At 42.6% G+C, this 12,572-nt stretch overlaps 1 protein-coding gene across 1 annotated transcript; it reads left to right on the plus strand.

Moving 5' to 3' along the window:
* Positions 1-1,916: 1,916 nt before the first annotated feature.
* Positions 1,917-9,640, plus strand: MPC1 (mitochondrial pyruvate carrier 1). The gene is made up of 3 exons (XM_082755573.1): positions 1,917-2,072; positions 2,741-2,873; positions 3,584-9,640. The coding sequence occupies exons 1-3, from the start codon at positions 2,030-2,032 to the stop codon at positions 3,600-3,602; spliced, it is 195 nt and encodes a 64-aa protein (XP_082611699.1). The 5' UTR covers positions 1,917-2,029; the 3' UTR covers positions 3,603-9,640.
* Positions 9,641-12,572: the final 2,932 nt, after the last annotated feature.

Raw genomic sequence — 12,572 nt, forward strand, 5'->3', positions numbered from 1 at the left:
GGCACTTACAGCTGGATAACTGTCTCCAGGGAAAGGCTTTGCATCTACTTTCCTGGTTAGCAGAGGAGTGTTACTGTTACAGCACCAGAAGTCAGAACTGCTGGCTCTTTAGTTTGTGTTACTGGAGCTTGAGGCAGTCCATAGCATAGTGTGCGCTATTTGTCTGTGCTCTAATGGCCAACTTGACACTTTTACTGAACTTCCAAAATAGAAGTCACCATTAGAACTGTCAAAGCTGTAATTGTTTTATACATTCCAAAAATGTCAGGGTTAAACCATAGAGACTTGCTTTCTGGAACTGAAATCATGTAAATTACTCCTGACATCTCAATAAAGAGTTCAGAAGTGTGTGCTGCCTCACCAGTAACCTTTTCGCAGTCCGCTTTAGCATGGTGATTCAAACACAAGTTGTCCTAGATTATCTTACTGAGCAGACAATGGTTATGTGATTGTATGTCTGTTGCTGGCCTTCTTACTGTCAGTTAAACTATTTAAATAGTTGCATTAAAGCATCTAAAAAAATGTTCTGCATGCTGTTGACTTTCTGTGAATGTTCTCATTCTGTAGCAACAAATATTTTGTACTATAGGTATACTTCTTTACACTATCTATACATACCTGTAAAGTATAAATACTGTGTAACCATGTAATTATTCCCTGTTATGCTGTGTGCTCTACAATGGCTTCAAGAGGCTTTAGCTGTTGCAGGTGTCACCTTTCCTATCAGTAGAAATATAGTTTAAAAAAAATTGCACTCCATAATTACTCTTAAGTCTGAATTTGTGCCAATGCACAACCTGTGAACACTTGGAGAAGTACTATACTGAGTTTGCATATTGCACTAAGCTTAAACTATCAAAACTGTGCGGCATTACCTCCGTCTTCTATATACTTAGTTGCTGGTATTATCCAAATTTGCAGGAAGTGAGTATGACTTCTAATCAGAGTCCTATTATGATGTTAGAAGCTATAATTCAGCCTGACAAAAAGGTGTCTTGGAATTCAAGCTGCAAGAGACTTGAACTGCCCCCTGGTAATTCCAAATCATTGAAATATCTGTGGTATTACCAATAGGGAGAGACAAAAAAATGGACGTAGTGTGTATCTGCAAAGCTTTTTATTGCAAGGTTCATCTCTGTTATATCTAGCCCAAGTCAGTTTTGAACATTGTTAGTTTCCTATGGGAAAAGAAACTCATGGGAGTACTATGTGCATCTTCTGCAGAAAGAAGTCTGTGAAAATCTCGTTATTCCTAAAAAGAGTAGAAGTTAAATTGACACCATCTTTCTCAGTTTGGAGTCATTTAGCCAGTACAACTTGATCTCTTGTCAGTTTTTCAACTGACTTCTGACTTGATTCTTTGTCTCCACATGAACATACCTGCACTTAATTGTTCTTATCTTAAAGCTAGTCACTGACCTTTAGGTTGTCACCAAGTTGGTTCAGTAGTTGCAGATGAAGCTGGAATTTAGCTTAATTTAATGGCCTCGCTCTTTGGAAGAGGCAGTGTAAGCAGTTGAAGGCACATGCTGAGTATTTCTTGATTCTCAGCATAACATGAAAAGAGTTCTTGTTTTTCAAGCTATTTCTCGTGTTATTATGTTTTTGAAGACTCCAACTTGAGAGATGAATGCTAACGTTCTGCACAGACATGAGCTGTGAAACTGAGATTGCTGTAAGGCTAAACCAATGAGACTGCTTATTAATATCTGAGGAGAATTACATGGAACTGCATTTCAGCAGTCGTAGAGTAGCTTTTCTCAAGTTTGCAAGAAGATTGGAAGTGGGTTCCTCCTGCCTCCTTCATGAATACTAGATTCTGTTAAAACAGGAGTTCAAATCTGTATGTCTTAACTTGGAATCTTACCCTGAACCCCATTGTCCAAAGATTTGTGTGGCTAAGGAAAGCTGTGTGTATGCTGCTGGATGTTTGTGGTTTTGTCCAACTTGATTTTCCTTTTTCCCTCCTTTATAGCACTTTTGGGGGCCAGTAGCCAACTGGGGACTTCCTGTTGCTGCTATTAATGACATGAAGAAATCTCCAGAAATCATCAGTGGCCGAATGACATTTGGTAAGTACTGGGAACTTCTTGTCAGTAAGCTGACTGCAGAACACAGATTCCATACTTCAAGAAGCAATGTACTACTAACTGCTTATGAACTGGTGATCGAAGCAGTTAGAGATACTAAGTATCTTGCAATATAGCTTTAAAGGCCACTTCTGGTAGGAAGGTAGATTAAAGCTGTTTCTTGCCTTCTTGGAAAGCTGGTAACAAAACTTTATGCTTCTGATTGTTCATTGTATCTTGGGGGAGGGGAGACTTGCTTCTCTTCAAGTCCATTTTTAGAACTTTTCCAGTAGAACTATATTAAAATTATCTTAAAAACACTGTCCTAGAAATTGTCAGGATAATTTTTGCCATGTCTCATTAGGATTAACAGGACTCCTTTTATTTTCTGGCTGAGATAGTTCAGGTAGTAACCTAAAAAGGTTTCAGTTCCCTCATGGGACACTCTGAGGGAAAGCAAGCTTGTTTTGTGGAAGGCTGCAACCCAACAATTTGTATAGCAAAATGAGTGCTGTTATACATTTTTCTGCATTGGATACTTAAAGTGGACAAGTTTATAAAAACAAATGGAAAATTCAAATGCCAATAAGAAGCTTTCTGCTGGTGTGAAAATGATTTCTCAAAAAAATACGGGTATTTTAAAATAATCACTGGTATCTGTTACTTTGCAGCACTGTGTTGTTACTCCTTGACTTTCATGAGATTTGCCTACAAAGTGCAGCCAAGGAACTGGCTTCTCTTTGCATGCCACTTGACTAATGAAGTTGCACAACTTATTCAAGGAGGACGACTGATCAAATACAGGCAAGTTCAACTTTAAAAATGGGAAGCCATAAACCATTGGCTCTCTGTGTTCTTTCAGTGACATGTAACTGTGGTGGCTTCTGGACTTAATAGGTTTGCAAAAAGTAGTGAAGAACAATGTTGAGATAAGTTGAAATGTGGCTTGTTGCCTTGTACCTCCTGTGGAGCTTTGGAGAGGTCCACACAGAAAAGGCTGAATCCTTATGGTCGTGGATGTATTTTAGCAGCTGCTGGCTATTTTTGATTTTGCTTGTGTATTTTGATTAATCTACATGTGTCCAGCTCAGTAACTCCTGAGATGGAGGCTTCCATGAAACAAGGGTTTGTATGTCTGAAAGACAAATCAAGAACAAACTAAGCTGACTGGTCTTATCTATATGGGATAGATCTGATACTGTGTAACGGGTTCATACTGCAAGTCTCACACCTGCAGTTTCTAGCTAGTAATGCAACCACTGCCCCTAGGCAATCCGTATGAGTCAAGGTTGTGGCTTTTCTCTTCTGCTCTAAGAAATCTATGCAGAGCAATAAGAGGATGAAGCCTCCTCAACTGTAAACTCAAAGACTTGACAAAACTATACGTGGACCTGCCCTTGCATAAATAACTGGCCATGTGTCCTTCAGTTGTGAGCAAAGTCCTGGATGCACAGTAGAACTCAAGGAATGAAGTCCAGTATTCACTATTATAAAGCATGTTCTTCTCTTGGCAGGATGGAGAAAAAGAACTAAATACCTAACTTGAAATACGCCAGGGAATATGCTCATCCCGAATCACAACCAAGGAAGATGTGCCATCTACAGTTGCTGTGACAATTACAATGGGGATAAAACCAAAACACCTGTTGTGAATGACCCCATCAAGGATCCTTCTAATTTTTTAGCTTGCCTTTAAAAAAAAAAAAAAAGTACTACACAGCAATGGGAGGGAAACATTGCATTTAATGTTTTGTTGCCTTACAGGTCTTTAACTACCCTTCTAATAAAGAGTTAGTCATGTAAATAACCAGCAATATTTAAAACCAACTCTAAGTCTGCAAAAATAGATGGCTCATGATGGTTTGTCAACTTGTTTTCAAATTAATACGATCAGAGGTCAGTACAGCAGAACTGTAGGTGGTATTGTTCTATGTAAACATATTCTTAAAAGCCATTTAACTTAGGTGCATTCATTCCTATTCTCTTTTTTTAAACTTAAGCAATGGCTTGCTAATCTACAAGAACAAATGAGTAGACAGGCAGCCTGGAAGCGACCAGCTTTCCATCTTCCTTTACTGCATGCCTTGTCTCAGTAGAGACATCAGTAACACAATTTAAGTCGCACATTATTTAATGAAGATGTGGAAAAGCAAAAGCATAGCACTGAATGAAGGAAAGAAACAGTCTGATACTACTTATCAAGAAGTTCTAAATGGATTTTTTTCCTGCTGTTTGAGTTCTAGATGTATGTAATCCTTGTTCAGGCAAAAGCTTTTTTGGATTCCAAGATCTGAAGGACACAAGGTGCCTTTCAGTAGTTTTTTGATGTCATTGGAAGAGAGATTTTTTTTCATGCATGACTTGCCTGAATGTTACATTGATGTTAAAGTTATAGATGACGAAGAATGTACATGATGGATTTTATCTTGGTGCAGTTTTTGAACAATAAAACATATTCCAAATGGCAATAAACCATCTCAAAATTTTGAAAAATTCTGTTTATCATACTGTGATACCAGATCCTAAGTGAAAGATTAGTATGAAGAGGCACATTACAGTAATGGCATGAAGCAAAAACAGACTGGCAAAATAAATATCCTTTGTATGCAATGAGTTCAGGCAAATGTCCTCTGAATACTAAAAAATTTTCCTTTTTTTTTCCAGTGTCTCACTGTTTATGAGTAAAACTGGCCATCATGAATCCTAGGCCACTAAGACAGGAGGGAGCTTCAAACAAGGAAGACATGCATATGCACACCCCCAAGGAGGAGGGTCAGATCAGGGAGCACTGAAACTAGATGCAAGTCCCTGGGGCCTGATGGCTTGCATACATGAGTGCTGAGAGAGCTGGCTGATGTTACATGGCCACTTGATTATTTCTGAATCTTCCTGGTGCCTGAAAGAGGTTTCCAGAGACTGAAAGTGTGAGTAGAGCTCTTATGTTTTAAGGAGGATCTAGGGAACTACAGACTAATTGGCCTTATCTTGGTACTGGGAAGGTGATGGAGAAAGTCCTGGAAACCATTTTTATATATATGAAGGATAAGAAGGTGGTGAGTTCTGTGGTTATGGCTTTACAAAGGGAAAAATCAAGCTTGGACAACCCAAATAGCCTCCTGCAGTGATGTGGTCCAGGCTTATTCCAGGCTTTGCTTGTACTGTTTCAGATGTGCCTGTGGCAGAGGGCTACGGTGCAGGCAAGGCCTTTACATTTGTAGTTTGTAAGGTAGAGACCTTGGAAGAAGGATGAGCTTTGCAGTTTTCCAACTGAATGACAAAATAAGTGCACTAAAATTAATAAATAAATGGCTGTTAGCCCTTTTTTTTTTGGGGGGGGGGAGGGTAGAATGGAATATTGAGATGCATTATGCTGGCTCCTCAGCTCCTTTCAGGTAACACAGATGACTTGGGGTGTCAGGACAGGCTATTTACAGCAGCACCCCCTCCCAAGCACCACAGTCTCAGCAGCAGATAATGCTGATACTGCTGCTGTGCTGATGCACAAGTCTGAACAGCTGGAGCAGCACTTGGGGGCTGCTGAAAGTGCTGGGCTGTAACTGCTGCAACTTGATATTCTCAGGAGGCTTGGGTTAGGAAAGAGCAAGGAGCTTGTAAACTTGGATAATTAACTCTTACATGGTTAAAGTGGCTCAGTTCTGCTTACACAAGTGAGATCAAATGCAAAAAGCCTTGGCTGTGTGAGTGTGCTGTAATGACTTCATGAGGGCTGCATTTAAAAGAGTGAAATAGCTTGTTCAACAGGTGTTGATCAGCAAGTGGTAGAAATGCTGAGGCAGATCAATTGTAAGTTGTGTAGGGAAGTAGTCTTTACTGTTTGACCAATTGGTGCAGCTGACAAAAAGCAGATGAGCTCTTCAGCATTCATTTCCTTCAGGTGTTAGAAAGCTGCAGGTGGTCTTTTACTGTGTGATCTTTTTCGATAAATCTTGTCAACTGTTTCCTTGGTCTCCCCTCACAGCTTGACCTCATAGACCAACAGCCAGTTTGAATTGTGCTCTGAATGCCTGTGTTGTTCCAGGTGTTTGAGGGAGGCATCTGCCTCGCAGTTTTTACTAATTTATAATCCAGGATCGGTAGTATTCTGGGCAAATTAAAACAACCTTTGGTTGACTGCAACACTTCTGCTGTTCAGTAACCATTGTCATCAGTTCAAATTGCAATGTATCCTAGTCTGATTTTATTTAGGAAGCCTCCAAGGTGTAGTGATCTGGATCTTTCTTGGGACTTGAAAGGACAGGGCCCAGTCTGGGGCGGGTGTTACATGGCCTGTCAGTCTACCTAGTGCTAAAATAGTTTATATGGGTGGAGTGGCCCATGTCCTTCTTTCAGAGCATAATCAAACTGCTTATCTGCCCTTTTTTTGTTTAAACAATGGTGCTTGGCAGTATGTATGGGGCAGGAGGGGGGTGGTAGGGTATAGTGGGTAGAAGGGAGGAGTTATTGCAATAAATAACTGTACAGTTAATCTGTCCTGTTCTCCTAGTGCAGAATACTGTGATCCATCGGTATATGAGCATTCCAAGAATGGTGTTCTGAAGTAACCCAAAATAAACAATGTTTTAGACTCCAGAGGTTTTTACAATATGAAACCTGAATATCTTAATATAGATAAGGGCTTCCTTTTTTCACTCAGGTGGTGTTGCATAAAAGAATGGGACTGTGCCAATTTAGTAGTAATCCAAAGCAAGTGCTCAGTATTTGCATTTGATTTATAAGATTATAGAGCTTGTCTCTACCTGCCGTTATTCTGAAATAACTATTTGGTTTTAATGGTTTTAATTTCACAGTTTGCTTTAATCCAAGTAACTTTTCAACAGTGAGATATGTTCTGCCACTAGAAACCCGTGCTGCACTAATCCTTGTTCCTCCCTGAGTCTCCTGCTCCACCACAGCACAACCAGGAGCTGTGTGGCCTTTCCCATCTTGCTACAGCCTCAGCTGCTGCCTCCTTTCATCTTTTCAGACAGGAAAGAATTTGTCACCTTTCTGAGCAGTGCTGCTAGACTGCTGCTAAGGAATGTGGCACCCTTGGGAATTCGGGTGGGCGGCAGCTCCAGCGAAGTTCTCGGTCTCTGTTGTGCCCCCTCGCCTCCCAGTCTGAGCTTGAGATCTCTTGACCATCTTCTTCCGGGGGAGTCTGACTAATAGCTTGCCATGGAATTAAAATAGCTCACAGTCTCTTCTGCAGTTGTAAGATTAAATGTCCTTGCTCTGGAAGCTTGCTGATTTGTGATTCAAATGTGGAGGTCATTTGGTAGCATGGTAATAAATGACCAAAAAAAAAAAAAAGCAATAACCATAATTGTGGGCTTTGAAGAGAATAAATTACCTGCAAGTTTTCTTTAATGGCAGTAATAACAGCTACTTGTAGTGAATTTTGTTCAACCTCCCCCAAATGCTACAAGCTATATAGTCATTTCAGCTAATGCTGCTGTATTCAGTGCATTCTTTTTTTTTTTTTTTTTTTTTTTTTACCCCACTTTGCTTCTCTGGCTTCTGTTTGAATAAGTGAGTTCTCCCTACTCAAAAACCAGCAGAAAACCCCCTTTAGCCAGGCTACTGCTGATACAGCCTGCTAGCTCTCAGAGAAAACAGATTCCTAGTAAAATGTAGTTCTCCGTGGTATTGTGGGTTATCTTTTGTTCTCCATACAAAGCACAATGGTGCAATCTGGGCAAGGACAGCAGTGTAGAGAACTGGGGGGAAAGGAACAGAGAAAAATCTTAGCAAGGTTACAGGAGAGTTAACTCCTTGGGGCCGAGACAGGTTTTGAAATAGTTTTTAGAAAATGCAATGCTGGATTGTGACAGAGAAGCCTTCCAGCTACTGCAATGCTTTCCCTGAGCATGCTCAGGGAAGTGAATCCTGATACAAGCTGTTTTATCGTCTCCCTAGGGCATCAGATGTGTTTATTTCAGCTGTGGATGTTTCTGTTGTAGGCAAGCCTGTGTTACACTGGCATAGTTTTGTATAACTGACATGCCAGTTATAAAAAAAAAAAAAAAAAAAAAAAAGTGAAAGGAGTAAAGAAGAGCAGGAATAAAAGCATAAGAGAATAGTAAGTGATACATTCACTGGTAGACTTAGCACAAAACCCTGTATGAATAAAACGGTTTCTTTATGCTAATGTGACAAGCTATCAGCAATATAAAGTGGTAATATGTGAAAGGTTCAAAAATACAGTTACTATTTTAAGTCTTCAGCTTGTGTCTTACAAGACAATTTGGTCCCATCTGCATTTGGGGAATAACAGTAACTAGCTAATGTAATATGTCAGCAGTTCTGCTTCTACAGAATGTATTTCTGCTGTCATCTTAAGCTAAAAAGTGTATTCTGTTTGAATAAGATATGGCTGCAAGCTTCACTATCTTTAGTGAAATTAAAGCAGTCTTTTGTTCTAAGATGAGGCAACTTCTTTATTAAAGAAATTGTGGAGGTCTGCCTCTCTCCACGCAAGCCTTTTCCATTTTTCTTGGTCCAGTAGCTGCCAGTGCATTTCATTTTGTCACTGTGGTAACCACTTACAAATAACTTATGTCCGTAGCACCAACCCAATGGCAAACTGCAGGACCACAGGCTGCCTGGAGAGCTCACCCTGAGTGCCGTCGCTGAGGCTGCGCTCCTTCAGATCATTGCCTGCCCCTTGTCACGTGGCCTAACCCTGCCCAAGATACTGCTCTCTTCTTCTCTTTCTCTCTTTTCATTCTTACCTTTCCTAACAGCAGATTTCAGGTAGCTATGGCAACAAGCCTAAGACTTTTCAGCCTCTTCATTTAGTCTGAAATCTGGGTCATGTCGTTCTCATTAAGTGAAACTATTGCACGGGAATAAGTGGCACGGAGTCAGCCCTTGGTGCAAGTGAAAGCAATGCCAATTACAGCAGCACTTGCAAGTGCTTACGTGATGGTTCTGTGTGGCCATCTGTGAAGAAACACATGATACAAATCAAGCTGCGTATAATTTTGATGGAATTTAACCCCTAACTTATCCAAGGCAGAACCATGCTGTGACTTGCTTTAGTTGGTGCTTAGGGTGCTTGAAATAGTTGTATGTCATGTTGTTGTCCTAGGAGGTGTATTAACGGAGGGGATGCCTTCCCAGGGTGGTGCTGAGTGATGTAAATGAGACTAGGAGCATCTCTCTTGCTTTGAAGAGGACATGTGGTGTTGTGAAACTGTAAAGCTCTCCTGGCAGGACAAGATACTAATCTCCTCTAACCTGTCCCCCTGCAGTCTGGCTGTGGCTTAAGCACAGAAATATCTCTAAATTTAAACCTGTAGTAACTTGTAGTAACATCAGTGGGATGGAGAGATTCTCTCAAACATTCCTCTTTTGCAGATTCAGAAAGACATTGCCTCCTTGCCCCTGGCATCCCAAGGCAATAAATTACTGTATTTTGTTCATCGGGAAGTTTTCTGAAGAAGCAATTACAAGTTATTTTTGTACACTCTGGCTGTTACGGGTCACCTGGGAGCACAGCATGAAACCAGCAATGTGATAACCTTTCCAATGCCTTGTGTGTCTCATAGTGTATGTTGGTAAACACTAGCATCAGCTCTCAGCCTGATTATTGTTCGGGAGAGGGTCAAAGGTCTGGCAGGGTACCCAATGTTGTATCAGGTAACTGAGTCTCTGTGATGCCTGATCTGAGTGCTCCATGCCCCAGAAAGAGCTGAGCTCAGAAGGCTGCTCGTTGTGGCCTTGTGTTTGCTGCGTTAGCCACAATGAAGGCCATTGCCTTGCCCTACAAATCTTTCCAGTAGCTCACATGAAGCACAAACACAAAGATGTGGTGCCAAGCACTTCGGGAAGCAGCTGTTATTTCTGCAGTTGCTCTTTGTAGACCTCAGCTCCTTGCATGAGAGACCTGTGGATGAGATCAATGTCTGACACTAAAGTGGTGGCTGCATCTGGAAAGGTTTGGGTCACAGCAGAGACAATTACTGTGGAGCTGTACAAAGCTGCTGTGTGTGTTCTGCTAGTGTGACTGAGTGGTGTGTGAAACTGCGGGTTTCCTGAACTGAGGCATAACAAAGGGGATGCATTTTCCAGCCTTTGCTTGTTTGCTACTTGTTTTTGGGTCACTGTTACCAGTCACTGACAGCGATGCAGGTTTGTTGGAGGAGATTCATAACTGTGTTTTCAGGAGCAAGGGATCGTTTCAAAGGACACAGGGAATGTTTGTCCTCCCTGGTACATTCCCCTCCTTCCAGTGCGTTTCAGAAGCTGCTGCCTTGTTTGACGTGAGATGTTTGCACCAAGGAGCAGGATTCAGGTGGGTTCTCATCAAGTACAACTGGCAAGTCCCAAGAAATGAAACTGAGGTTTCTACAGAAGCAGAATAAGTTTTTGATCCTCCTGCCTCATCAAGCAGGATTTATCAGCACAGAAATATTAAGCAAATGGGCCATTCTGGGTTGCCTGTTTTTCATGGCAAGATGATGACCATCTTACAGTGTTTCATGATTATGCAGAGAATTAAGAATTTTTGTCAAGCCAAGAAACTAGGAAAAATAAATTTGGGGTAACTTTTGCCAACCTTCTGCTCAAGAAAATAGCATAGAAGCTAAACAAAGCCAAAAGCCACATTTTATCTCAGTCAGGAGTGAAACTTGTGGCAGCCAACTGGGAGGGCACAGCAGCGGGATGCGAGAGGTCCCTGCACCGCCTGGGGCTTCAGCAGCCCTGTTTGCACTGCTCTTCTCTGCTGTGCAGTGGCACAGACTGCATGTTCACACAGAAACAAAAGCACACTTTCAGCCTGCTCTCTGTCCAGTGCCTACATGCCCATAGTCCCTGTTTTCTTTTTTGGCTCTCAAATATGCTTTGAAATTAAGACACATTTGTAAGTAATAAATCATTGACAATGCTTTGATGCCATCAGCTCTGTGGACCAGTTGAGGGGCATTTTGGACTTAATCTCCTCCCAGTGCTTGAAGTTAACAGACCTGTCATGCTCACTACACACAATGTTTTTGGAAAAGTAATGAGAAATTGTAGATAAGTCTAGTCCTGTCTGTATTTAAATTAAAAGAGGTAATGGTGAGGTTCATTGCCCTAATTCAGCAGACCAAGTGAGGTGTCTGGTCTAACCAAGTCATCTGTGCTTCCTCTACAGTCAGCAGAGAGTGGAAGGCAGCCTGTCCCCTGCTGAAAGAGCTGCTTTAGATGGGAAGAAGTGCCCCCTGAAAGTGCCAGGCTGTCTTAATGGACTGTAGTAATCCACAAAATTGCTCTAAATTTTAGGTTTATTTTCTTTGGCTGTATCTAGTTAAATCTAATAAGAGAAAGGAAAATTAAAGCCTTGAAGATAAAGGCTGTGGTGTTTGAAAACTGACATCTGCACTTTGGAGGTAGCATAGGTGATGTGCTTCAGTTATGAAGGTCTTGAACAGGTCATCAGCTGAGATCTAATGTTTGTTTGGACATCTTATAATGGCATCAGTCCTGCTGCTGCCACAAAGGAGCCCAGAGAATATGCTCTCTGGCAACATGACAGATCCCCATACATGAACCACACAGAAGACTTCTGTGAAACCACCACCAGAGATAGCTCTCTGGCCTGCTCCCCAACACATCAGGAATTCCTGCAATTAACACTACAGCATCCAGGTTGAGCAGTGTCCAACTCGAGCCTAGCTATGGGGAAGTGGTGGGGAGGGACCAAGCTGGAGAAAAAAGGTGTGTGAGGAGGCTTGTGACATTGGGCTCGGAGCTACAGAGAGGTCACATGCCCTGGCTACACACAGCTTCGTTGCAGATCACATGTGGGATCCTGAGCAGTCAACTGGGGGCAGTCTCTTGGGTTCCTGGGGCTGGAAGGCTCAGAGGGACAAATACTTGCATGGTTTGGGTTTTAGGGGGCAGACCAAAGATTTCAGCTGTGGGTTGTGTCACTTGAGACAAGGGGGGGAAGAGACTGCCACGCTCTGACACTTTTGCTGTCATGCCACCATTGCCAATGGAAGCACAAGTACACAGTATTTCTGTGGATCAGAGGAAACTGTGAATTGTCGGTAATTTTTGCCATCCCTCTGCCCAAGCAAACAGCAGTGAAGCAAACTGCACCGTGCAGCCATCACGCAGCACACTGGATGCGGTACGTAAAGGTCTCACCAACCACCTCCGGGGGCACCTGATGGGTGCTGTCGTTTGCCTACTTCCACACACCGCTGTCTGCGGCTGTTTCTCCCATTGCCTGGTTTGGTCTTAATTTAAGGCTTCCCGAGATGTGACAGCCCACTATGCGGTTACAACGCCACACAGAGCCCCTCCCTCGGAGCAGGGAGCTGCGTGGGGAGGAACACACGCCCGCAGCCGAGAGGAGCGGGTGAGGGGAAGCTCCTGTCCCGCACAGCCCCCCCGGGACCCCTCATCCCCCTCCCGCAGCCTCCCCGCCCGCCCCGAGCCCCCTCACAGCGCCGGCCCCGCCTCGCGCCCAACGGCCGCCCAGCCGGGGGCGGAGCCTGAAGGGAGGGAGGG

This window comes from Aythya marila (genome assembly GCF_965140915.1).
Source record: "Aythya marila genome assembly, chromosome: 3".
Taxonomy (NCBI): Eukaryota; Metazoa; Chordata; class Aves; order Anseriformes; family Anatidae; genus Aythya; species Aythya marila.

Excerpts from the sequence above, each read along its gene's own strand:
- MPC1 (XM_082755573.1), top strand. The coding sequence starts at position 2,030 with ATGAAGAAATCTCCAGAAATCATCAGTGGCCGAATGACATTTG. Across the intron at positions 2,073-2,740 it reads CAGTGGCCGAATGACATTTG|CACTGTGTTGTTACTCCTTG; the intron begins GTAAGTACTGGG and ends GTTACTTTGCAG.